We start from the raw sequence: 25,765 nt of genomic DNA, 5'->3' as shown, positions 1-25,765 counted from the left end.
CTGGGGAAGGTGGGGGGGGCGGGGGGGCGGTGGACTCCTGCGTGCACCTGCTCACTCCGCGCCGTCCCACAGGAAGCGGGCCCTCCGGAAGATGCAGAACGGCTGGCGGCAGGGGGAGGGGGACCGCGGGAACACCACGGGCAGCGACAACACAGACACCGAGGGCTCCTAGCGGACCCCGCGCCGAGGCTGAGCACCGACGTCACTCTGAAAGGCTGCTGCATTTTTATTGCACGCTAGTCATGCGTCGTGCAAGTGCGGGCAAATGCAACCAAGTCAATAAAATGAGCACTGAACGCACACCGAGCCGAGCCAGTTGGGTGGATGTGTGCGGCGGGAGGCGCCAGGGGGCAGCAAAGCGCAGCGCGCCGCCGGCTTGCGAGAGCCCTAGAGGGCCACTTCCGTCCGCGGTGCCCATCTCAAATATGGCGGAAGCAGCCTCAGTGGCACGCGGCGGCGCGGGGAGGAGCAGCGGGACGCGGCAGGCAGGATGTTGCGGACCGCGCTGGGCCGCGTGCCGACGCTGCTGGGTGGCGTGCGAACCCGGGGACCCCGCCTGGGGCAGCTTTGGGGTCCCGGGGTTCGGCTGAGGGCCGCGGAGAGACGGAGGGGCTGGGCCTGGGGCTGGCGCAGCTGGAGCTCTGCGTCGGGTTCGGGGCCCGGGGCGGCACTGGGACGCGTGGAAGCGGCGCACTACCGGCTCGTCTACACCTGCAAGGTGGGCGCTCATCTACACCCGCACGGCCGGGAGCACCCGCGGCTGGTGGAGGCCACGGGACGAGGGCCCACAGCCCGCGTTGACCCATCCGGGAAGTGGGGTCATCTATCAGGGCGGAGTCCCCTTAGGGGGCGGAACCCGGAGGCGGGAAGTCTTCCGTTGAGGGTGGTGTCTTCCCGGGAGGGGTGGGGCTACCTTTGACGGACAGGCCCTCCTGCGAGAGGGGCGGGGTTATCTCGGGTGAGACCTGGGAAAGGGCTGGGGCTGCCCCTCGGGCTGGGGTTCATCCCTGGGCAGGTGTATACCAGGCCTAACCAGCTCTCTGACGTAGCCAGGTCTGTGGGACTCGGTCCTCCAAGCATATCTCCAAGCTGGGGTACCACCAAGGCGTGGTCATCGTGACCTGCCCTGGCTGCCACAACCATCACATCATCGCAGACAACCTAGGCTGGTTCTCTGACCTGGAGGGGAAAAGGTGAGACCACCCGGGAGGGGTAGGAAACAGTGGGATTGTGGTCCAGGAACCTACCCAGCAGCACTTCTGGCCTCCCTGGGGTGTCTCCACCTGGACAGCCCAGCCTCCATGTCAATTAGGAAACAGTAGGATTTGAACTTGAGATGAAGCTGAATAGCTCCCTAATGTGGTAACTACGCCTCCAGGCAGCCTGGTCTAGCTCTGGTTTTGCCTCCTCTCAGTGCTTGACCTCTGACCTCTCCACTGGCCTTGCCATTTTCTGGTCTCAACCTTTAGTCCTCTGTGGAGACTCAGGGCTCCAGATCCACAGCAGATAGCGGGTCGGGTGTCAGACCATGTGGACTGTGTTCTGGCCTGCAGGGCTAGTGCTCTCCTTTCTGGGAAGACAGTGGAGGGAGATCCAGAGCCAGCCAGTGCAGAGGAAGGACCTATGTCCGTGCCTGTGGTTTCTGAGCTCTGTGTCCTCCTGTGAGGACAGAGTGCTGAGAGCCATGGAGGTCTGTGAGATCAGCGTGCAGGCTCTAGGTCTTTGGCCTGTTACATCAGTTGCTGCAGAGAACCCCAGCCCTGATATATAGGAGTGGGGCAGGCCTGCAGGGATGGCTACCCAGTGAGAGACTATGGCTCTGGCCCTTCTCAGTGGCATACTGTTAGTTTCTTAGTTGCTACTTAATTATATGATCATTCACACATGGGGACAGTGCAGGAAGGGCTTGCAAGGCCCTGGTATCACTTGCTGAGACTGGTGTTCAGGTTCAAAGTGACCATTGGGTGCCCTTGAGGGAGCCCTGTTTAGGGCTGGTGCTGCCTCCCTATCTTGCAGGAACATTGAGGAGATCCTGGCCGTCAGAGGAGAGGAGGTGCGCCGAGTGTCTGGCGAAGGGGCCCTGGAACTGATTTTGGAGACTGTGGAAACCTCCGAGCCCCCTGCTGTTCCAGAAGAGGGTGAGGATCCCACTTACCCTGGCAAGATGGAACAGGGCTGACTCCTGCCTCCTGCACTCCCTCGGCTGTAGACTCCAGCCTGCCAAAAGATGTTCTGTTCATCTGGGGCCTGTTCTGTTTCTTGTCAGTAAACAGACAGTCACCTTTAGCTGCTGGGCCTGGGCTCCTCTGTCTTTGTTTTCTGGAGTCAGAACGACTCCTGTGAGCCCCCTCTGTGGCTTGCAGGACGACCCCTTGCCTCATGGCCATCCTGGCTCTTCAGAGGAGTCACCTCTACCTGCCCATGACAGGCCACATCCAGGTGGATGGGTGAGATGGAACTGGTCATAGAGTTAGATGTGTGGCCTTGGAAGGTTTCTGAGCCCCCGCCCCCTTCCTCCATGTTTACCTGCTGTCTCCTGGATTTTACTGGTGGCTTCCCTTGAGTGAGCCACTGCCAAGCTTAGCCCTGAGGTTTGGCCTACAGAAAAGTAGGGTGTTCACTGTGACCACAGACAGGCTGGGCACTGTTCAGGCTTGTCGGGGGAACCATCCAGGGAGAGGCCCCCAGGAGCAGCCTGTACCTCCCTGTGCTGCTTGGGGCCTGAGAGGAGATCTGTGACTGTGAGAGCACTTTACTATACTACACTGTGCTATCCTGTGTTACACCATGATACACTGCTACACCTGCCCTGGCATGTGGCTCATCTCCTAACTTTGTTTGATGTGCCCTCGGGATGGTCCTATGTTTAGGGAAGCGAGCAGACGCAAGACCAGTATGAGCTGTTCGGGGCTGTTGCGGGAGTGTTCTGGACCTGTGACCTTCAGCATTAATCACCCTGTCTGGCAGGGAAAGACCTGGGACAGGAGAGGGTGGAGAAGGCAGCTGAGTGGAGTACGACAGTGACATTGCCGCCCCATCCTCCAGGAACACAGCTGGTGATTAGCAGCTCACTCTGGACTGTGGGAGGCTGGACACACTTGCAGTGTGTACCTCCACTCGATTACCCCCCTGTCCTTCTCTCGGTAAACACCCTGCTATTATCCCACCCAGAACCTCCTGTGCTGTCTGTGGAAGCTGTCATCATCCAAAGGCTGAGCCTGCCCCCCCACCCCCAGCCTTCTCCCTCATGGATGGCACTGAGGTCGGAACAGGCTGACTGTATTACCTGAAAGCCTTCAAGTGCAGAAAGCCAGTGGGGCCTGGTAAGGCCACCTCACTGCCTCCCAGGTCTGAACCAGTGTTAGAGCAGGTTGGGGTTGGCTGGAGCTGGTGGTGCACAGCTGGATCTAGGGGGCCTGCTCTGGATGGGAACTGACTTGTCTCTTACGTGACTTCCATATGATGATGCCTCCCCACTTGGGCCCTTGCTGCTCCACAGACCCATCCCTCCTAGGGGGCTCTCCTGGACATCAAGCCTCACCTCAAGTTCTGCCTTCCACACAGACCAGTGGGGCAAAGCTGGATTCACACCCTGTTTTGCAGACTCACCTCTGGGCCACTGTCCCCATCCATGTGTCCCTAGGGTCAGACACCTGACAGTGCCTTGAGTTGCTCTGACTGGCCAGTTTCAGCTGTCCACCCTTTCCCTCCTTCAGTGGAGACCTCAGTAAAGGCCCCTGCACATACCTCAGTGCTTCTGCTCAGAAGAGGGTGTCGGATTCCCCTGGGTGCTGAGACCCGAACCTGGGTCCTCTGCAAGAGCAGCCAGTGCTTAACCGCCATTTTTTTTTAAAGACAGGATGGACTTGGACCTCTTGCCACAGGCCTTTTCCATGGCAACAGTGTTCTGGTGTTGGCTTCCCAGCACCTGAGCAATCCCAGTGTGCCTGAAAGAGTGGTTGCCTCCAAGGCTACCAGAGGGCCCCAGGCCCAGGCCCCAGCCCTAGGCAATTGTGGGCTTCTCTGGGTTGGTTTGCTGGTCTCGGCGTGTGTCGTCCCCATAGCTTCCCTTGCCCCAGGCCAGGCCGTCTCCCAAAGAGCTCAGTCAGGACTCCAGCCCCATGGGTGCTGCCTACCACCCGGACACTGAAGAGGAGGCCCTCTCCAAGCTACTGTTGTCTGGACTGGCCAAATCCTGTCTCTTTGACATGGATTGCTAGAACAATGGAAGCCCTATGGTTGGGGTGGGCAGCACCCAGGACTAATCCAGAGGAGGTTGCTACGTCTGGACCCCCACAGTGCTCACCAATGCACTGTGACAACTCTGGTCTCTGCCACTTGTCCCTGGAAAACCTGGACCATGAGGAGGGACAGTGAGAGGTGCTGCAGGCAAAAACCCTGGCTACAGATGTTGTGATGGAAACTTAACTCCTGGCCCTGACCTGCACTGTTCGAGCAGCCCTGTCCTGGGAAGACTGACTGGCACAAATCCAGACCGGAGACACAATCACTTGGCAGACTTTATTTTTGGGTAAAACAAAAACAAACGTACCTGTCGGGTTGGAAAGGACCCGTGGACAACATGGCAAACACGTGAGCAGTAAATACGCATGTACATTCAAGTATGCGGGCGGCCACCACATCCCGCCCGAGACCCTGTGCCCTGGCATCTGCCCTTAGCGTGCTTTTTCATGTCAGGAGTGGGGTCTCTGTTGAGCCTGGCCCTGCCCCAGGCTTTCTTCCTCAGGAGAGGAGGCCTAGGACTGAGAGGCTATACAGAGCCCTCCAGTAGGAGGTTCTGCAGGTGGTAGCTGGGACCAGGGGCAAGGGTAAAGATCATGGCTCCGAGGGTCTGTCTCATAGAGGCCCCATCAGGTCTCGCCTGAGTCTACATCCCAAGTTAGGTGTCCTGTGTCTGACTCAGGTATGTGTAGCTGGACCCCTTGGGGAGAAGGCCATGATGTCATCTCCAGTGGAGCGGGGAGGATGCTCACTGAGGGGGCCTGGAGGATCTTGTCCAGAGACCCCTCTAGTGCCAATGCCCACAGCCAGCCAGTGCTTACAGTACCAGACCCTGCCCGTGCTCTTGGCGTGGAGGTTTGCCCCATCCCTCTGCAGTAGATAAGACCCAACCTTTCTCAGAGGCCAAGTGCAGGGCTAGGGCTGCCTGGGCTTTGCAGCTGCCAATCTCCTGCAGCTGGGTTGGGTGCAGAGAGAGGCCAGGACAGGCCTGCTCTGGGGACCATGAGGCAGGGAGTGTGGAATGTACCTCCTGCATGACCATCCCAGGACCAGCTGGGGGACAGAACATGCCATGTCACTAGCGCCCAGAAAGAGTCTTTGAGGCCTCTCTTGGGTTTGGGGAGGTGGCAGCATTTCACATTTGGCAGGGCAGGGCAGGGCAGAGCCTGGAGAAGAAGGGTCTGGACAGCACCGGGGCTTGGGGCCAACATGCTGAAGGCCGGGCCTACGGCAGGGCAGGGCAGGACCTGCAGGAAGCTGTGGATCACGTGGGGACAGAAGCATGCCCTCCTCCACATGGCAACTCTGGCCTGAGCTTGCCACCCTGGGGTGGGGGTGACATGAGGGCTGTGTGCCCAGTGTCTGGCTCAGTGACATGGGCCAGGGGGCTGAACTGGCTCTCCACCATGGCCTTGGGAGGATTCAGCTTCTTGGGGGAATCATGGTCACCGTGGACAACTATGAACCCCCCAGAGTCCAGGGACTGGGGTAGGGTAGGCCTGGCTGTGGGAGCAAGGCCTTAGCTGGCACCTGGTTGGCACTGCTGCCGAGGCTCAGGCGGCCCACTGGCCTCCTGCTCTGGGCTCCCGGCGAGGTCCACTCGCTGCTCATCCATCCGTTTGGCCTGTACCCTCTGGATGAGGGTGAAGAAGTCTTCGTCTGGCATGGTGGGGCCTCGGGGCAGAACGTCAGGTGGTGGGCAGCGCTGGTCATCAATCCTGGAGGACTGGGCAGACATAGAGTGTAGGTTGGTGGTTCTGTTTTCTGGGCTCTTGGGGGGGCATCCTGGCACCAAGTGGGTAATGGGTTCACTGAGGCAGGTGGCACTCGCTCAGGAGGAATGGTACAATCCGGGTGGGAGTTGGTCCGGCCACCTCTGACCTCTTGCTGTCCACCTGCTGTTCTGGGGTGGTGCTGGGTGTCCTGCTCTGGCAGCATCTTTAAGAGATGTCTCTCAGGCCTGGATGATATGTGCTGGGCACAGAACAAGCCAGCTGCTACCGGACAGCTGTAAGGCCTACTCCTGAGACCTGCCGATCCAGGAATTGGCAGGTGTGGCTGTACCCTAGCACTTCCCTGGAACTTGGCACAGCCCTGGACTGCCCTAGACAGGCTTGGGGCCTGCAGCTCCAGAACCTGTCATAGGGACCCCCACCCCTGCCACATGGGTCCCTTTTGGGTCAGGCAGCTGACACCACAGGCCCTGCCTCTCCTGGTGTGGAGGCTGGGGGGCCTGAAAGGTGTCCACTTCTCTGCAGGGCCTGGAGCAGAAGGGACGGGAGCCGGTGCAGCTGCTGGCCTATGCGTGCTAGTGCACGGGGCTTCTCAGGAGGGGCTGGCTTAGAGGAGGCTGGAAGGACGCTGCTGTGGTTCTGGCTCCTCTGTGGGAATGAACATTGAATCTGGAAACTTGGCTCAGTGCAGAGGTGGTGCACCTACCCTGGTCATTCCCTGTCTGACTAAGCCCTACTGTATGCATGCCCGTTGGAGGGGAGCTGGCTTGTGAGATGAGTCCCCCTGCCCCCCAATGCGCTGCCAGGCCTGGGGTGGGTGGCTCTGCCTTGCAGCACCCCAGCCTTATCCCATTCCTTCTGTGTGTGGTAAGGCCCATCCACAGGCAGCTCTGCCCTGGTTCTGCACTCCCGGGCCTCAGCCCTCTATCACCTACCCATAGAATGTGGTTCCTGTTTGGGCCATCCCTGCCCTGTTCCTCCAGCCAACTGACAGCAGCACAGATCTCCTTGCCTCCTGACTGAGAGTGTCACTTGGCCCTCTGCTCTCTCTGCTGAGATGGAGATGCTGGAGGAGAGCTCCCCAGTCATGGCCTTGGGGACCCGGTAACTCCAAGTGTAAGCCTGCACTAAGGTGTATTCAGGCTGCTTGGCTCCTTAGAAAGAGGGCTGCTCGGGGCCTGTGCATCTGCAGATGGCCTTTGGTGGGCCTGCCAGATGCCTCCACTACAGCTGACACAGGGGCAACACAGGGCTAGCCTGGACACCTCCCCACCCATCCTCTCCCAGCTGCAGGCTCACCTGGTACTTGATAAGCATGTTGAAAAACTCATCTCCTGGCTCCTGGGGGTCCCCGTCACCTCGGAGGTGTCCCACATTGTTGAGGGTGATGCGTAGCCCAGGCAGGCTGCCTACACTGGCCCGCTGGTCATCCAGCCGGCGGCTCTGGGAACTGGCGATGAGGTCAAAGAACTCCTCGGTCTGAGGTGAGGCTGTCACGGAAGGCTGACCTGCAAGGGACAGAGGGTGAGGGCTGGAGATGGGGGCCACTGGGAGCGCTGACCTCTGGGACTAGCCCAGCTGTCCTCATGGGGACATGGCCCCAGTGTATCTCTGATGCCAGGCCCTGGGTCCAACCTTCCTGCCCCTGCCCTGGCTCCCACCCCCACCTCCCAGGGCTTCAGTAGGTGACAGGAAAAAGCCTTGGCCTCCCACGCGCTTGGAGGCTGGAGGCTGGGATTCGCAGACATGGCGTGTTCCAGAGGGCGGAGTAATTACATACTTCCTGGGGCACAGCTTCAGGGACAAGTGTGGGGGAGCTCTGGGTGATGGAGCACAGCTGGCCTGTCCCACCCATCAGAACCTTTGTGGGTTCAGTGCTGGATCTGGATGGTGGGCCCACCAAGGCCCTCTACTCACCCGCCCTTTCCTCTGGGATTGGGGCAGCTGTGGCCTCCGCTGCTCCCGCCTGGCCCTCCTCCAGGGGACAGCGCTGGTCGTCCATACGGCTGCTCTGGAACTTGCTCAGCAGATCAAAGAAGCACTCCTCGTCAGAAGATGGGGCCCTAGGGATGCTCTGGGATGGGGATGAGGGTATCAGTATGGCCGAGAGCGTCCCCTGCCTCAGCCTCCAGACGCACCTGTGGTGGGACTGCCTAGCCTGGCCTACACATTTCTAAGACTGAGTTCAAACTCAGGACCCTCTTAGGATGCTATCACCCTTGGCACAACGCCCCCAAATCTGCCCCTGCCTGCTGTCCTTACTTCTGTGGCTGCCTATCCCCAAGTGTCAGCCCTGCACAGGGCTCCATTTGCTTCTGACCCCCAAGACAGGCCCCCTCCAGTGTCCAGTGAGCAGACTTCTGTAAGCATGAGGCCAGGACGCCTACTAGATATGTGACCTCAGTGGTCAACCTGGGAGCAATGACGGGTGGACCGAGAGGTTAAGACAAGAAACCCCAAGTGCGAAAGCGAGGGTTCTGGTCTTCTGCCTCTTTCTGGGTTTAGGCCATACACTGAAAAGATCTTAGACCAGTATCAGCTCGGAGGACAGCAGCTGTGTGGGCATCAGGAGCCCAGGGTGTGAAAGAAGACACTAATTCCCCCTAAACCCCTACCCCTTCCAGTCCCTTGGTAACCCCCTGCCAGGCCCCCTGTGAGCTGCTGAGGTGATCTAGGTGGTTGGAAGGCAGGGCCTGGACCTCTGCTGGGCATGGGGGTTGGTAGACAGCTGCCTCCTGCCCAGAGTTCCTCCTTGAAGAAAGAGGACTTCCTGGAGTTCCTGCTGCTGGCTCTCAACTTCTGTTGAGTTAGAGGGCAGGACAGAGTTGTCATCTGTCTGTCAGCCTGTGAGTCTAGTCTAAGGCCTAGGTCAGAGATGGCCTAGCCTGGGTGACCTACCTGGGCCCAGGCAAGTCACGGGGTGGCAAGTCCTGGGAGAGGGTACTTCCAGGAGGGCTGGGCATGTGAGCCCTGAGCATCAGGCAACCTGGGGCAAGCTACCCCACCCAAGACTCAGCTTACACATCCTGAGGCTGTGGACATGACCTTGTCCTATCCTGTAGCCTGCAGGCTTCCAGAGCCTGACCTGGGCCTCAGGTTGGGGCAGGTTCCAGGGCCATCAGCTGTCCTGATGGAGCCAGTACCTGCCCTCAGGTCACCAGGGTCCACACAGAACATGGGGACAGTGACTGCGAAGACCTGTCTCTGTAAAGCTAAGTGCTGGAAGATTCCTATTACATGGCACTCCCAATGCCTGAAAGCATCCTGTGCACAAAGGCCCAAGCTCAAAGGGGTTATGTGACCTACCCAAGGTCACGCTGTGGCAAACAGGCCTGGTAGACAGCTCTGACTTAGGATGGGGCTTAGGAGAAGCCCTGATGGCAGAGAGGACCCAGCAGAGGAAGCTGTGGCATGGCAGAGAGTGGGGAGACCTCACTCAGTCCTCAGGCTGACCGTTCTCCAGGCTTTGTCCTTTCGCAGCCTAAATCAGGCCTGCCCGGACACTTTCAGAATCAAGAGAAAAGGGAAAGCTGCCATCCAGAGCCCCAGCTAGGGGACACTGAGCACTTGGGCTGATCCAGGTAGAGGCTGGCCAGCAGCTCCTAAAGGCCAATAAGGGCTTGCAGGTGCCTCCCTAGAGGACTGGACCTCTGCTGGGGTTGGGGGTGGGTAGATAGCTGCCTCCTGCCCAGAGCTCCTCCCTGAGAAGGGAGAGCTTCCTTGAGTCCATGCCCAGCTCTGGAGCCCCAGAGTGAGTTAGATGGCGGGACTCAGAGTTGTTATGGCTCAAAGGGATCTACCTGCCCACCTCGGTCCAACCTACACTGTAGCAAAGGGCTGCTTAGCAGTGCTCCCCAAGATTGTTCCAGGCTCCCCAGCTCTAGGGAAACCCTTGAAGGAGCTGGGTTTGTTCTGAGGTTCCCCTGCCCCCTGCTCCCCTTACTGAGAGGACAAGACTGCAGAGCTTTCCAGAGTTAGAGCCACGGGACTCTGATTCCCTGTGCCTATAGCCCTGCCCCTCCCTCTCCTACTCAGGAGCATGACCCTGAGCCTGACATCATAGGCCCTGTGTTAGGGTCCTGTGGGGACTCTGAAGGGCTCTATCCAGCCCCCCTTGCCTCAATCTCTCCTGTGCCCCAAGTCCTGGCTTGCTCCTAAAGTCTGAATGCAATCTCTTCTACTTTAGCTCAAGACCAGCTCCTACAGAGAAGGGCACAGACCTGGCCAGGCCCACCCCCACCCTGGCTGACAGAGGTCCTGGGGTCCCAAGACCCGCACTCACACTGAATCTCAGGTTCCCTCCAGCAGCAGCAATCAGGAGCTATGTGGGTGCCAGGCCACATGCAACCCAGGCAGGATGCCAAGATGATGCTGGGCACGGCCGTCACTACCTGCCCGAAGTGCCAAGTGCCACCTTGCTACCGCTGGGACCCACAGTATTCTCCTGATGTTTAAATAGGAGCTGGGGTGAAGGCTGGGCCCTCCCAGCACCCGCCCTCACTCACGAGGAGTGACGTGCACGCACACGCACACACACACACACACACACACACACACACACACACACACATTCACTCTGTAAACAGTGAGCTGGCTTCCCCAGGCTCAGCAGAGTACACCCCTCACAGCCTGTGGGCGGACATGCTAAAGGTTGTGGGGGCGGACGGCTTATTTGAAAGTCCTTTCCCACCTGACCCATGGTTCCCTGTGTTTCCTTCTAAAGCCAAATTAGGACCCTGGGAAGAGGAAGCCTTCCCCCAGCTTTGCTCCCGAGGCCACTCCAGACAGACCCACACTTCTAATTCCAGCCTGGGCAGCCTTAGCATTAACAGGGTGGCCTCTTGCCTGCCCCAGCCTCCCTCTGAGCCTGGGGAAAAGAAGTTCCTAGCTCCTGAGAACCTTCCTGTTATAGGAGCACAGTGGGCTGGAGTGGGACTGGAGGCGGCTGCCCTGGCAGGAAGGGTGGGCTCCAGGTGCTAAGAATACCCAGACTTCCCGCACATCACAGGCTGCTTGAGCCTATGGGGCAAAAGAGGGGGGGTGTTTCTGTCTCAGTTCTACAGCCTCAGGACCCGAGTGTCCTGCAAACAGGCTCCTGAGCCTGAATACAGCCTCTCTATGTCCCTGAACCCCTAAGAGCGTGATGATACTGTCCAGGCACAGCGGACACCTGATGACCCCCTGGATGGCCTCACCCTCTACCCACTGGCCATCAGTCTGTGTCTCCCAATCACCCAACCTTGTACCTGGTCATCAGTCCACCTATCCTACAAGTTCTGTGGGCTGCCAGGAAAGTTGAACATCCCCAGGAGGTCTGAGAACCCAGGCTGTGTTGTGAGTTCCTGCTGGGCTATCTGTCACCACAGCACACCCCCATCAGATCTGCAGACTAGCTGCGGATCAGGATGCTGACCCAGGCAGGGTAGGTGGTACCTCCCAGCCCCAGACTGGGAGGAACCCTGGGTAGATGCTTGCTCTCTATTGTCCCCTTCCAACCAGGCTCTACAGTTGTACACTGGCCACCTAGCATGTCCTCTATATGAGATCACTACCCAAGACCACGGGTAGAGCATATGCACCCCCACTGTCCTGCCCCCAGTACCTGTTGAGGACAAGGAGAGCCCTTCCCCGAAGGACCTCGAACTTAGGAACTATCCTGTGGCTGAGCTAGGGGCCTTCCCCTTTTTAGTCCCTGAGTCATTACTCTGCAACTTAGGAGACCACCAGGAGGCCTCTGAGACTTTGGGATACACTGAGGAGTTCCTGGCTGTGCCTCCCTCTTGGGTTTAACCAGAGGACTCCAAAGCTGGGATCCCTGACTAGGTTCCCTGAGACTAGCCTAGCCCCCCAGGCACTCTGGAGTCTCCAAGGTGGGTGTTGAGGAGGCAGCATCCCAAGGGCAGGCCATGCAGTCCAGTTCTTCTGGCATGAGTAGCTAAGTCCCAAGGGTCCCAGTGAAGCAGAGAAAGGGTGTGGGACACTAGAGGCCACCTGAAAACTGGTGATAGAGGTGGAAACTGAGGCTTAGAGAGAGGCAGAGTCAGTCTGCAGGAAGGCCAACTTGGAATGCCCATGGGGGCTCCCTGAGGCACCCTGACAGTTATAAGCACCCCCTGAGTGGCAGGACAGCTCAGGGCCAGGCAGAAGGCCCAGCAGCTCACTGCTCTGCCCTCTTCGGTAACCGGCTCAGCCTGACCTCTTGGGCTATGAGGTTAGATGGAGAAGCTTAGTGTTCACGACTGTCCCTTCCCGGCCCGGGAGGCACCTACCGTACGAGGCACCTGCACCCGTACGTCGGCGCTGTCCAGCGGGGAGTGGCTGCCCTCCCGGGGCCTCCTCTCAGCAGCGTCGGGCCCTTCCTGGTACTTCCTGCTCCTCATGGGAAGGGGAAGCGAGTCCCTGCCTGGCCCCCGCGAGTCCCCTGCGAGGTGGGTGTCTCCATTCTGCTCCTGGGGAGGGGGAGGCAGGCTGGACGTGGGCCAGGGCAATTTGGAACCAACGTCCCCCTCTCAGGACCCTAAAGGAAAGGTGGGACAGGCCCCCTTGCTTCCACTTCACAGGTGCACACAGTAGGCACTTGGCCTCTGGAGGAAGAGGAAGCAGAGAGAGCACAGGACATCTGATGGGCGCTGACCTCCCTGAACATCAACTTTCTCTTGCCAGGCAACAAGGGTGACCTCACGCCATGCCCCAAAGGCTGTCTACAACCAGAGGGATCAGAGAGGCCAGGCCACTGCCTAGGGCCACACAACACCCACAACCCACACTAGGCCCCCAAGATTCACCTGTCTGGGGTTTGCTAAAGCCCATTAGCTTCTCCAACGGTAATGACTATTTCCCTCTGACACAGAGTCTAGTGGGAAGGGAGCAGGTAGGAGTCCAGGACATGCAACCCAAGGGAAGGATCGTGTCAGAGGGTAAAGGAACCAGATGCTACAGGGGACCTTGAAGAGTACTGGTGGCAGATGGGCTCCTGAAGGCCACACAGCGCTGGGGAGAACATTAATCTCCCAGGGGACAGGACCCACTGAGGATACGGACAGCTTGGCAAACACCACACACTGGCCTCATTAACCCAGCACCCACACGCTGGCTTTGTCTCTCCTGACATCTGTTCTTCAGTCCTCCGGTCACCAGCCCTGACCCCAGCTCACCCGCTCCAGGGGGAGCCGCAGCAGGTCCCAGGTCTCGGCGCTTAGTCTCTGTGTCCTCTTGGGTCTGGCCCCTGGAAGAGAGCACAGCTTACTCAGCTTGATGCTAAACCTGAGCCTTGAGGCTTTACTAGCCCAGACAGGGGATCTGGGGGCCAAGGACCCATCAGCACTGTACTCAAGGGCCAGTGTGTAGGGGAATGTGGCGTCTAACTGAGAGGTGCCCATTCAGTCACCTGGCTGGACTGTGGGCATCAGACAAGCTATCCAAGGCCTAGGGACATATCTGCCCTGAAAAGGAGCACAGTAGGGCTGGTGTTGGTAACTCCTGCCCTGCCCTGATGGGGTGCTCTGCCAAGCCATGCCCTGTGTCTCTCAGCTTAGATGGCACTATTCCTTCTGCCTGGAAGAGAGCCCCCACACACTACTGCATCCTTGAAGCCACCCTGCTCTCCTCACCCCACTTCCTGACCCCAGGTGGGGCACAGGGGGCATGGAGGAGCCTCTGAGATCCTGGTCTCACTGTGGGCCACCTAGGCTATGGCAGCAGTAACAAGGCTCAGGCCAGGCTTGCTGAAGGGCCTTCCCCTGGACTCCTTTGCAGGACTCGGTACTGGACAGCTGGGAGTGGGCAGGGCCTTGCAGGGATCTGAACTAGGCCTTGGGCTTCCCCTGGAGAAATGTCCCCAGCCCTTGTATCCTTAGTCACAGCTGGTGTGGGAAGAGCAGCTGCCTGACCTGGGACTGTCCCGTGCTGTCTCCAGTCCCTACGGAGGTCCCTGGGAACCTTCAGACCTCCATCTCTAGGTAGGGTATGGAGTAGCTCAACCCTGGTCCCCAGGTACTTGGGTCCTTTCCCAACACAGGCAGCAATGGGCTGGAGGCTGGGGAAGTGAGCCCAACTTGGGCTCAGATCATCTGCAGGGCCCAGGTCCAGGGAGAGCGTGCCTGGCAGGGACTGTCCACACAGCAGAGCCAGCCGACAAAGTGACTAACAGACAACACTGGATGGGACTAAAATGTGAAAAGCCAACCCAAGGGACACCCTGGGAGAAGGGCCAGGGTCAGCCCAGCCCATGGAAGTGGTGTGTGAGAGAGGGGGAGACAGGAGCAGAGCACGCCCAGCAATCTGGAGACCCCCCGCCTCTACCCTGCTGCCCTTCCAGGAAGACCAAGGTCTCACCTCACAGCCCAGAAGACCTCCTACCCCTTACCCGGTCCTCCAAGAATCTATCTTCAGACAAGCTCTGGACACCTACTGCCCAATAAGGCACTAGATGGTGGGTGGGTATCCAGGGCAGGGCTTGTGAGGCAGAGAAGAGCAGTGAGGGGGCTGGGCTGGCGTAAGCACCCACAAGGCCTGAGTTGGCACTGCCCCAGAGGGCTCACCCTGTAAGGATGTTGAGGGGACACCCAAGGTGCATGGGTGTGGGGAGCTAGCCAACATCTCTGACCCATCTACTACTGCATTACAGGATAAAGTGGTCAGTGCTGTATTCATGAAAGTTGGCAGCAAAGCCCTGGCAGGAAGGAGAGGGACTCAGGGCATCACCCACACCCAACCTTGACCTTGGGCTCTCGGCTCACACTCCTACCAGGATACCATGTCCCCAGGGGACTAGAAGCTAGCACAGGTGTTGGTCACTGGGCCTCCTCAGAGCACCTGGACTTGGGGGGTGGGGAGGATCCATGGCATCACAAGCCCCTCCCAGCCTCTGCAGGAGCTAGATTAGGAACCTGAGCAGGATGCCCCCATGAAGGGAAGGAACCTGACCAAGTGGTATAGCTGTCTGAGGTTTTCAGGGCAAATGTACCAGCCTGAAGAGGGGAACAGTTGAGGGGTGCTGGTTGGCTGATGGCTGTCTGAGACCACCCTATGGGGTTCAAGCACACCCGGTGCAGTGATAAGGGCTAAGGACTAGCTGGGGTGCAATGTCCAGGCTCTGGAGGTGCCAAGGGGGGCCTGATGGGGGTTGTTTCAGGGGCTCAGGCCTGGCGGCCAGTATTCTCTACACCTTTCCCCATTATCTGTTCAAATTGTGGGTTCCTAGATAGATGGATAGATTAGGGGTTAGGAATGTAGCTCATCTGGTGGAGTGCTTATCGAGTATGCACAAGGCCATGGGCTTGGTCCCCAGCACCACATAAATGGGGTGCTATGATCCTGGCACTCTGGAGGTGGAGGAGGATCAGAAGTTCAAGGTCATCCTTGGCTACATAGTCTGAGGCCAGCTGGGCTCCATGAAACCCTCAATAAAAATGATGGGGGCTAGAGAGATGGCTCAGCAGTTAAAAGCACTGGCTGCTCTTGCAGAGGACCTGGGTTCAATTCCCAGTACCCACATGGTGGCTGACAGTTCCAGGGGATTCAACACCCTCTTCTGACCTCTGAGGGCATTGCACAACGTGAGTGCCTACATACATGCAGGCAATACACTCATACATATAAAATAAAAATAATAAATAAATAAATAAAAATGAATTGTATGGAGGACAAGACCAGAGGGAGGCCAGTGCAGCCCCCTAGGCCTCCAGACCAATCCAGAGTGAAAGTCTAGGGCATCTAACAACCAGTGACACAGGTGCCGTGACGGGAAAGCCACAGGGAAAAGGGGATAGAGGACTCCTGGGCTGGGACTCTGAGAGAGCCAGCCTTGTAACCTAGTCTCAAGTGTCCAGGAAACAAAGCAGCTGGCAGGACACGTCCATCCAGTGGGATGTGGGGGCTTCACCCAGGAACTGTGGAGGGGCCCAATGGGGAGGCTACAAGCCAGCCCCTCTGCACACCCCAATATGGGTCCAAGCATCCCGCCTGCTCCTCCTACTCTCAACACAAGCCCCTCCCTCCACAGAGGGGTCCTCCACCCCAGCTGAAAATGGCCCTTATACATTCAGGCATGGGCGGAGCTGCAGCAGCTGTAGACCACATGCCAAGGTCCAGTTTTCTGAAGGGCCACTCAATACCCACTCCACATCCAGATTAAGAGGGTAGCTCTGAGAGAGAAACAATGTAGATGCATGGAGCTTGGGGACATGGAGCACGGGGACATGGAGTGTGGGGGCATGGAGCACAGGGGCATGGGGACATGGAGCATGGGGACATGAAGTGCGGGGACATGGTGCATGGGGGCATGGAGCACAGGGGCATGGGGACATGGAGTGTGGGGGCATGGAGAGTGGGGACATGGAGCATGGGGCGTGGGGACACGGAGCGCGGGGACATGGAGCGTGGGGGCATGGGGCATGGGGACATGAGCACAGGGGCATGGGGACATGGAGCGTGGGGGCATGGAGCGTGGGGACATGGAGCATGGGGACATGGAGCGTGGGGACATGGAGCACAGGGGCATGGGGACATGGAATGTGGGGACATGGAGAGTGGGGACATGGAGCGTGGGGACATGGAGCATGGGGGCATGGAGCGTGGGGGCATGGTGTGGGGGCATGGAGAGTGGGGACATGGAGCACAGGGGCATGGGGACATGGAGTGTGGGGACATGGAGCACAGGGGCTTGGGGACATGGAGTGTGGGGACATGGAGCACGGGGACATGCAGCGTGGGGGCATGGAGACATCTGGGCCACCCATGTAAACCACTGGAACTACAGACCAGAGCCGGCCCTTCACTCACCACATCAAGTGAAAACCTGCTCCATCTCCTGACTGTCTCTCATTCACCCCTCAGAGGCTTGGAGGGCGAGAGTAGGTTTCCCCAACTTGTTCACAAGGCCTTGGGCTCTCCACCGTGATACCCCATGGTGGACCCAAGCTGTGGCAAAGTTGGGGCTGTCTTTCTGAGCCACACCCTGTGGCTGGCTCCATGGCAGCCCTCCTTATGGTGCACAGACAGGGTGAGAAGCCAAATTTGCCCAACTAAATGCACCCTCTGTCTAGGTGACAAGGTCAGGTCCAGTCAGTTCAATGGCTGCACCTCTTTGGCTGAGCCACCCCCACTGGAAGCCTCAGATCCTGGACCCCTCCTTTAGCTTCCTGTCCCTCCCACCTACAGGGCAAGGTCTGGAAACTTCTCCATCAGACCTATCCTCACCAGAGGTAGACCGTCATATTGGGTAGGTTGCATGATCCCTGTTCCAGCCTACACTCCCACAGACAGCACCCCATGCCCAGCCCATGACACTTTCATCTCCCAAGATCTGGAATCTGAGAGCTTTTCACCCAGCGGGACCAGTGTCACTGTCCCTCACTTGGCTCTTGAGTTGCTCCCCATGCCAGAAACGCAGTGAGGTCCCCCAGCTAGATCTGCTTCCTCTCTGCTGGGCTGGCAGGTGGTCCTCCTCATGCCCCCCACTAGCTGCAGCCTCATCTTCACTCAGACTCAGCACTCGGGTCCCTCAACTGACTACTGCTCCCAGCACTGCCGATGGCCCTGCCTCCTGGATGGCTCACTGAGGCACAGGGGCCGTGGTGTAGGGCTATAGCCCACACCTCCCCAACCCCTCAGATACCACACCAAGCGCATCCCTGACCCAGAGATGGGAAGGGACCCCAGGGCATGTTTGCCACAGGACCTCAGCAAGCTGCCCTGTGCTGATGCCACCAATGTTGGGGGCCAGAGGATTAGAGGGGCAGTAGGAGATGCAGAACAGAAGGCATATACTGTCACTGTGTGTGGGGAGGGATGGGAGGAGGGTAAGCGATAGCCCAGACCTGTTGGGCAGGCAGAGGGGAAATGGAAAGCCTCACAGGAATTGGGGCCAGCTCCCCTTCCCCTTATGTGCTCGTCAAAACGGCATGTGGAAGCTCTGTCCACGTGGCCTGGCACCCTGGACGGCATGGTCAGGACTGTGAACTGTCAGGGTTTCAGGACAGCCACACAGCCAGGGGGGCTGGACAGGGAAGTGGCTGGCAGGGTGGGGCCCCACACACTGGGACAGTTTCAGTGCCCTTTCTGGCTAAGAAGGGACAACGGGGTGGTAAGGCTACACCCTGCCTCAAGGCCAGCAGAGTTCTGTCCTCCTGTACAAGAATCCCTTGTTTGTATCAATCAAGTCAGGAGAGGAAAACGGAGGCTTGGATACTGGCCACTGCCACACCTCACAATACACACCACTCACATTACTCAAAGGCACATTGCTCCCCACTGCCCACTCAAATTACTCCCACTGTTGCAAACCCACAACAAGTGCCCTTGTCGCACTGTCACACAGGCCACACCCAAGTGTGAGTACCAAACCCACCAGGGCACGCATGTAACTGAAGGCCGATCCCCTCTACCCTCTCCAGCCATAGCTCCCTTTAGTCCCTCCTGACTCGATAAATGAATTCCTCCCAGTCCTCCACCCAGTTAGGTTTGTACCACTGGGGTGCCCACTTGACACCCAGCACCAGAGCCACACTGACTGGTTCTAGATATACACCTGTCATCTCCAGCTTCCCTGGGCCACTTATGAAAGGCAGGACTAGCCCTCTGCCAGCTCTTGGTACTGTCAAACAGATAACTGAACAGTGTTGTTGATGAGAAAGCCCTTTGGTGGCTCCTCAGTGCCTCGGCTGAGTCCAGCTTTGGTTTGGCTCCCCAACCCTGTTCCTGCCTGGCTCACCTGAGCGGGGGTCTCCCCCAGGGCTACCCAGACTGTCAAGGTGCCTGCCTGCCTTCAGCAGCTGCATCTCAGGGCTTCAGGGCACCAGACCCTACTCCCTGCCGTCCTCCCGGAGGAAGGATGGACTCTTCCCCAGCGTCCGGGCCGATGACTTCCGGTAACCCTGTGGGGAGAGGCTTCCGGGGCCCACAGCTGGGAAGGGTCTGGCATGCAGGGCAGAGGAGCCGGTGTGGGGAGGACAGAGCCGCCTTGTCTCTGGCCACTCACTCGTGACATGCCCCCCTTTTCCTTGGCTCAGAGGAGGAGGAAAGAGTCAGAACTTGGAGCTGACCGCCTCTGTGGGAGTCCTTCCAGAAGCTGGCCAGCCCTGGCTGGGAGAAACGGGCTGTGGGCTGTGCCAGGAGCTCAGCAAGGAGCTTACCCACCTTGGGAAAATCCCAGTCGGGGCAGACACGATGCATATGGGATCGGGCAGCCCTCTGACCCATCCCGCCCCACCAGATACCATATTCCTTGTTTCAAGGAACAGCTGAGGATCCCAGAAGCCTTTGCTTCTTCCCCTCTGTCCCCAGACCTATTTCTCAGCTAAGGTCAAGGCCATGCTAAGAAACCCCAAGGGACCTGGGGCACCCATGGCAACAGGTATCCTTTCTGGATATCTCTAGAGACTGGAGTTGGTGGGTGCCCCTGGGAAAAGCCCATGAAGATTTCAGACAAACTCAAGAACCAGAGAGCTGGGCCATGTGTGAGAGGCAGCTGGCTCCCTGCCAGGGCCGCATATTCCTATCCTAAAGCCTGCATGGTCTCAGGAAGTCAGCTCAGCAGGGCACCCCGCATCTCCCAGCTCCTCCCTTGTATGTGTGTATTAACCTATTTGCTTTGTGGAGAACATTTTGTCCTTTTGTTCCCTGTGTGGCCAACCTGCATGGGGTGACCAGCAGTCTGTAAATGGGGTCACTGGAGCGGCATCTTCTGATTAGTGCCCCAGGCAGGCACTGACTGGCTCAGCCTCCCACAGCCCCTCCCACTGTGTGTGAAGATCAAATCAAAGCATGGTTGATGGTTGCCTGGGGATGAACCCCCAGGGTCATGAGAGGGAGGGACTCAGAGTGACCAGGGGTCCATGCTGTCTCAGACAGTGCAAAACTGGCCACCATCCCCTCTGCCCATGGTGTCCTCAATTGCCATACTGAATGTTATTCTGTCCCACCTCTTCAGTCTTCCCTGATGGCTGATTTGCCCTGGTGGGGACCTGTCTGTCTTCAGAACTCTGGGCACCCTGCTTTTCCCCACATCATGGTGCCAGACAGTTGTCTATCCCTTTGTCTCCCTATCCCCACTGTGAGCTCCCTCGGGCAGTGGGCAATGGTCTTTCCTGGGCCCAGAGCAAGGATGGGGGAAACGGGTGCTGGGATGGGGTGCAGCCTCTTCCCTTACTAAGCAGATGTCCATGACTCCCTCGTTTGGTAGACCCACCCCCTGTGCCCTGCATCTAGGAGTCAGCACTGACCTACGTCCTTTCCCCCAGGGTTTCTGTCTTCCGCACCCCTGGTCAGATGCCGCCCTGACTGCATTCCAGGCCGAGGTTTGAGTCTGTGAGGAAGCAGAGCCCCCCAGCCCTGAGCGTCAGAACTCACCTTGGGCCTCGTAGCCAGCCAGGTCTGGCTTCTCTGCAGCTGCTGGACTGGTCAGCCGGCCCAGTGCCAACTGCAGCTGTGCGACATTCATGCGGGCCGTGAGCTCTCCATTGCGGTCCCCAATCTGCAGCAAACGGGTGGGTGAATGGGCAGGTGAGGCTGGGAGCTCTGCTCCCAAAGTATTGATGACAAGCCATCCAGTACACTTTCCCTGGCCTGTTGGACAGCCTGGGCTGACCCCTGACCCTTGGGTTTCTAAGGGAACAAGTCCTGGAGGTAGAGTCTGAGGGCCTATCCCTAGGTGTCCTGACAGCCCCATGTCCATACCAGAAGTGCTCAGGGTCTTGGGGCTGCCTCCTGTGGGTGGTCAGCTTGGCCTTGGCTATGCCTGTCTCAGCCCCAGGGCCTTTCTCCCCTTAGGCCCCACCAGCCTCTTGGGTACAATCCCAGTATGAGGAGCATAGGGGTGTGGGGCTCAGAGGGCTCTGGAGACCTCTGTCTGTACTCCAGTGGAGGGGGGTCTCTGGACAGGGCCTTTGCTGCTCAGGACCACCCTGTCTTCCCACCTGTACCTGGAGGCCCCTGAGGCTCTTCTTGGTGTCATGGGTGGTGCCAGGTCCATCCTTAGCTACGGAGGCCAGTGTTCACTGGGACATCCCTGCCCTGTTCACAGCCACAGGGGACTGGGCAAGGAGGGAGACTGAGCTTCCCAGGAAGGTGTCCAAGAAGCCCCTGGGCAGCAGGACATTTGTTTACCTGGGCTACCTCCAGTTCACTCTCAGCACCCTCGTGACCCAGCCTGGCCCAGTTCCATGGGGGGAAGGGGGAGCTGGGATCCACACAGGGGATCTAAAAGTGGAGAACAGGTCCTTGCTTCCCCATGTACCCAATGACCTACTACACACACAGATGAGTGGGAACTGTCCTCAGGAAGACCCATAGGAATGGTCAGAGAAGATGACAGAGGCACCCAGCAGAAGACCTGGGGTATGGGCCCAGCTCACCTCCTGGGAGATCTGCAAGTGCTTCTTGGCAAAGGTCAGGGCCTGCGCTGGGCTCCCCATGGACACGTAGGCATTCCCCAGGCTCCAGCACGCCCGACCCTCTCCCACCCTGAGGAAGACAGAGAGAGTCCAAGCCTGCCCTTCCAGAACTGCCTGTTATCCCAGGTCCCTGACCCTCTCCCAACCCTGGCGTGGGTCACCTCTGTGCCCACGAGAGATATACCACCAGCACCTTATTGGCTGCAAGGACCCACGGCTGGGGGCGCCCACAGAACCGGCTCCTATACAGGGAAGGGCCAACCAGCTTGAGTTTTTGTTCTTTCCCTTTGCAAGCATTACACCCAAGTTGTGTGGCACAGCGGGCCCTGAAGCCACTTGGGCCTGTAGGGACCTGCCCTGCCCCCTAGTGGCTGGTAAGGTAATCCCCCCCCATTTGCTCCTCTTGGGCCTGTAGGGACCTGCCCTGCCCCCTAGTGGCTGGTAAGGTAATCCCCCCCCATTTGCTCCTCTGCACCTCCAGCTGCTCATGTTTCAAATATTTTGAGCCACAGGCAACTCAAGCCTACTGTTCCAAAACCATGCACTCAGCGGTGTTCAGCCTGTTCCCACGGCTTTGTAGCCACCACCCCTACCTAGTTCCTAGTATCTAGAGCACTCCATCACCTGTCTCTCTCGAAGAAAACCCTGGGGACACTTACAAGGACCTCCCCCTCCTCCCACCCCACTGCCTCTTTGCTGAGCCTTTGATCTGGGCCTGCCACACCACCCAGCATGGAAGGCTGTTCCAGAGTTGAAGGCCATGAGGTTTATGTAGACATGGCCAGAGAGAAGGGAAAGCTCCCAGTTTCTGCCGAGGACCCCTTTGGGCGGCTGGCCCTGTGCACCTGTTATATTGTTTCCCACTGAGGGGCAGGCTGAGGACCTGGGGTGGAGCGGCTGCTCTGGCCACACCGTGATCAGCAGGGGAGCAGGGACTTGTACCCATGCTGTCACTGTAACCCAAGCCCCCTCTGACCCAGCTGTGGCCCTGTCCCCACACACCTGTCAGCCAGCTCCTGGGCAATGACCAGGTGCCGCAGGTGGTACTCAGCGGCGCGTTCATAGTCCTGCAGCAGCGTGTAGGTGTTGCCCAGGCTGTAACAGGCCTGTGCTTCCACTGCCTGGTCCCTGAGCTGCCGGGACAGCTGCAGCGTCTTCCTGTGCGGAGCAGGAGAGTCGGTGCCAGAAGGAGGGAGGTAGGGTCTCCCTCCCCTGGGGGCTGATGAGGGTGGAGGGTAGAAAGAAGCATCTCCAGCCTGGGAGCCTGGGTGGGGTGGGTCTCAGGGCATGACCATATCCCCATTCTCCAATGGATGCAGCATTCAACCTGCCCCCGCAGGTGCGTGTGGGTGCACGTGTTCTCACTGCACTGCGGAGCTGGCAGGCCACTAAACCACCCTCAACTGATGCTTCTCTACACGGGTCCCAGGACTGACTGACTGCCTACAGCTTAGAGCCCTGAGACGCTTGGCTCCATCTAGTGGCCACCACTCCATCCAGGAGGCAGCTGACTCAGAGTCCTGGCACAAGTTGGGACCTTTCCCCCAACCGCCACATGAGTTTCATATACTGGCCCTTCTCAGGGCAGCCTGAGACCCACCTGACTCCCGGGGACGCTAAGTGGTCAGACCCTCCCATCATGGGGTAGGCATCTCTCTGTCCTGGTATCGATCTCCCTAGGGCCAGCCCTCCCTGTCTCTGGGTGCTGGGGGCCAGGGGGTGTCTGCTTACTTGTAATACTCAGCAGCCACGTCAAAGCGCCCCAGGAAGATGTGGGCATTGCCCAGGTTGCTGTAGGCCCTCCTCTCGGCTGCCTTGTCTCCAAACTCCTTGGCAATGGCCAGGCGCTACAAACAGACCCAAGTCCGGAGATCACGCAGAGCCCTGAATCTCAGGCACACACCAGCGATGTCTCCCTGCCCAGGGCCCTAGCCCCATGTCTGCATGCCCAGGGGAACTGACAGGAGGCACAGGATGAAATTCAGAGGAAGCCAGGCGGTGAGTAGGGTACCTCTGCTGCCCTGCTGTCAAGGACTGTGGGGGGTACCCTGGGCTCTGCTGTCGAGGACTGTGGGGGGTACCCTGGGCTCTCCTGTTGTAGCAGCCCTGCCCCAGCACTCGGATCCATCTCACCTCTTTATGGAAGGTTGTGGCCTCAGTGAAGTTGCCCAGCAGGTAGTGGGTATTACCCAGGTTGCCATAAGCCCGGCCTTGGGCTGCCCGATCGCCTAGCTCCTTCACCAGGGACAGGTTCCTCCTAGGGGTCGAGTTTGTCTGAGCTGTGTCCCTCTTGACACAAGGGAAGTGGCCACATCCCTTCCTCCTGAGGTCTCCCAGGGGTGTGCCGTGGACACTGGTTGGCCCAGGATGGGTTCCTTGGCTCTGGTACCATTTGAGCTTTAGGGTTAGGGGTTTGATCAAACCCCACCAGTCCCTGGTGGGTGTGTGTGTCAGGGGGCAGGGTGACCAGGGAGCTGTGGGCCTGGGTGTGGGCAAGGATTCCATTCCTGACCAGACCCTCACATGGCACACATTGGCTCAGGAAGTGTTTGTAGAATTCAGAGACATTCAGACAAGCCCCGAACTCCTCAATCCCCACCTTGTGGGGCTGGTCCACCCCACTCACTCACTCATAGAACTCAGAGGCCCTGCGTAGTGTCTCTCGGACATCAGGTGGCAGGTGCCCGGGGTCCTGCGCAGCATTCCAGGACAGTTGCTTGCCCTTGGCGTGGTACACATTTCCAATGTTGTAGAGCGCCCTTGCCTCCCCGACCTGCAGGTGGTAGCAAGATTGTAGGAACGTGCTCCACAGTCCCCCAGGGAGCTTGTCCCAAGGTGCACACGCAGAGGCTGTGCCAGTCCCCTGGCTGGATGGGTCCCTGAGGGAGAAGAGAAGCCAGGCTCTCCTCTTCCTCTCTACCCTCTGCCAACTGGGTGGCAAAGCTGCCCAGGCCCACATCTGTCTGCTAACGTCTGGGGGTACGAACTCCATCAGCAATGGGAAGGGCAGAGGGTCCCGGGGGCCAGTTGCCCACCTTGTCCCCCTGCTCCTGGGCGATGTCCAGGTGCCGCTGGCAGCAGACCACAGCCTCATCAAATCGGCCCAGGACCTTCAGGGTGTTGCCCAGGTTCCCGCTGGCCTTGGCCTCCCCCATGCGGTCACCAATGGTCCTAGAGAACAAGCAAGAGTGAGGGGCCAGGCTGGCTGGGACCAGAACTGAGCAAGGGCCAGAGAAGCCTTGGAGGAAGAGGACTCACAGCAGAGAGTTAACTCTACACATCTGTCCAGTGAACCCTTGTTCAGACTGGCACCAGATCTGGGCTGGGTGATAAAGACAGGACAGGGGCTCCCTGGTGAGTGGGGGAGACCATGGTCTGGCTGGGAGGGCACTGCACCATCTAGGGAGTCTGGGCAGCTGAGGCCTGAAGGAAGAGCAGAGTGGGATGTGGAGCAAGGAAGGGCCGAGTAGGACGCAAAAGGGACAGAGTCAGAGGCTGGATGAGACTAGAGACACTGGGCTTTGAAGAACTTCAGGAATGGCAGGAGGCCTGGGCAGGGCCTGTGAAGGAAGTTCACCACAAGCCCGAAAGCGGGTGGAGTCCTGGGGGGGTGGGATCAGGGAGCACCTGCACCATACAGAGCAGGTGGGAAGAAGCCTGGCACCCCAGGACCAGGGGAAGGAACACCTGTGGGTGGTGATCAGAGACGCACTCAGGGAGAGTCACTGTCAAACAGGACACACGGACAGACAGACAGACAGACAGACAGACAGACACACACACACACACACACACACACACACACACCTCAGCTCGGACACAGCTTCTCAAGGGTCCCAGCTGGACTCCCTAGGCTCCGAGAGTTCACATCGTAACTGCCTCTTCCCGCCTCCCTAAGGGCAGGTCAGTGTCCACCTGGCCACCAGGCCACTGCCATCAGACCACATCCCACCAGCGCTTACCGTGCCAGCAGCAGGTCATGTTTGTGAAACTGCAGTGCACGGGCATACTCCTTCAGGTAGAAGTAGGCATTGCCCAGCTGGCTGTAGATGGCGCTCAGCGTCTTCAGGTCCTCGGTGCCCACTTGCACAGCAGCCTCGAAGAAAGCTACGCCTGCCTTGAAGTCTCCTGCCTTACACAGCCGCTCACCTTCCAGGGCCAGCTCCAGACATGAGGCCTCCATCCTGGGCAGAGGAGGGATATCACAGCTCACCCCTGGGGACCCTCTGTGGTCACACTGGGGGTCACAACATCCCTCGGTGGTTTTGCTCACAGATGTGTTGGGGATTCGTGCCTCAGAGTAGATGCTGGCCACAATGGCGCTCTAGGCTGGCACAGCTGTCGGCTCATCTTTGCCCCAAATTTAACGCCCGCCCCTTGCCACCAGAACGAGCCTCA

General features: G+C 58.8%; 3 protein-coding genes across 12 annotated transcripts in view; 2 read left to right on the top strand and 1 right to left on the bottom strand.

Annotated features, from left to right (window-relative positions):
- Card9 (caspase recruitment domain family member 9) overlaps nucleotides 1-306 on the top strand; it is a 13,139-nt gene extending 12,833 nt beyond the window's left edge. The window contains exon 13 of the mRNA XM_008841946.2: nucleotides 73-306. Coding sequence (XP_008840168.1) covers nucleotides 73-172 — 100 coding nt within the window. The 3' untranslated portion in view covers nucleotides 173-306. The remainder of the gene's footprint in view (nucleotides 1-72) is intronic.
- A 66-nt stretch (nucleotides 307-372) lies between these two features.
- On the top strand, nucleotides 373-4,910 carry Dnlz (DNL-type zinc finger). Of its 4 annotated transcripts, none has more exons than XM_029567757.1 (4): nucleotides 389-718; nucleotides 1,054-1,193; nucleotides 2,017-2,138; nucleotides 3,172-4,910. In XM_029567757.1, the coding sequence occupies exons 1-4, from the start codon at nucleotides 491-493 to the stop codon at nucleotides 3,288-3,290; spliced, it is 609 nt and encodes a 202-aa protein (XP_029423617.1). In that variant the 5' UTR covers nucleotides 389-490; the 3' UTR covers nucleotides 3,291-4,910. The 4 variants fall into 4 exon arrangements, with proteins under 4 accessions (XP_029423618.1, XP_017655800.1, XP_029423617.1 ...); XM_017800310.2 differs by lacking the exon at nucleotides 3,172-4,910 and adding an exon at nucleotides 2,871-2,987 and having other exon boundaries at nucleotides 394-718; XM_017800311.2 differs by lacking the exon at nucleotides 3,172-4,910 and having other exon boundaries at nucleotides 384-718; nucleotides 1,050-1,193; nucleotides 2,017-2,153.
- Gpsm1 (G protein signaling modulator 1) lies at nucleotides 4,508-25,561 on the bottom strand. 7 transcript variants are annotated; one of them, XM_008841942.1, is made up of 13 exons: nucleotides 25,330-25,561; nucleotides 24,403-24,538; nucleotides 23,998-24,140; nucleotides 23,501-23,624; nucleotides 23,099-23,214; nucleotides 22,370-22,525; nucleotides 21,329-21,437; nucleotides 20,325-20,448; nucleotides 13,130-13,200; nucleotides 12,245-12,424; nucleotides 7,893-8,049; nucleotides 7,275-7,483; nucleotides 4,508-5,968 (listed from the first exon to the last, which is right to left on the bottom strand). In XM_008841942.1, the coding sequence occupies exons 1-13, from the start codon at nucleotides 25,548-25,550 to the stop codon at nucleotides 5,762-5,764; spliced, it is 1,953 nt and encodes a 650-aa protein (XP_008840164.1). In that variant the 5' UTR covers nucleotides 25,551-25,561; the 3' UTR covers nucleotides 4,508-5,761. The 7 variants fall into 7 exon arrangements, with proteins under 7 accessions (XP_008840164.1, XP_008840165.1, XP_029423615.1 ...); XM_029567753.1 differs by lacking the exon at nucleotides 4,508-5,968 and adding an exon at nucleotides 5,984-6,623; XM_008841943.1 differs by lacking the exon at nucleotides 12,245-12,424.
- Nucleotides 25,562-25,765: the final 204 nt, after the last annotated feature.

Source organism: Nannospalax galili, unplaced genomic scaffold, assembly GCF_000622305.1.
Source record: "Nannospalax galili isolate Female #2095 unplaced genomic scaffold, S.galili_v1.0 scaffold1421, whole genome shotgun sequence".
Lineage (NCBI taxonomy): Eukaryota > Metazoa > Chordata > Mammalia > Rodentia > Spalacidae > Nannospalax > Nannospalax galili.
This window is presented reverse-complemented; position numbering and strand designations above follow the sequence as displayed.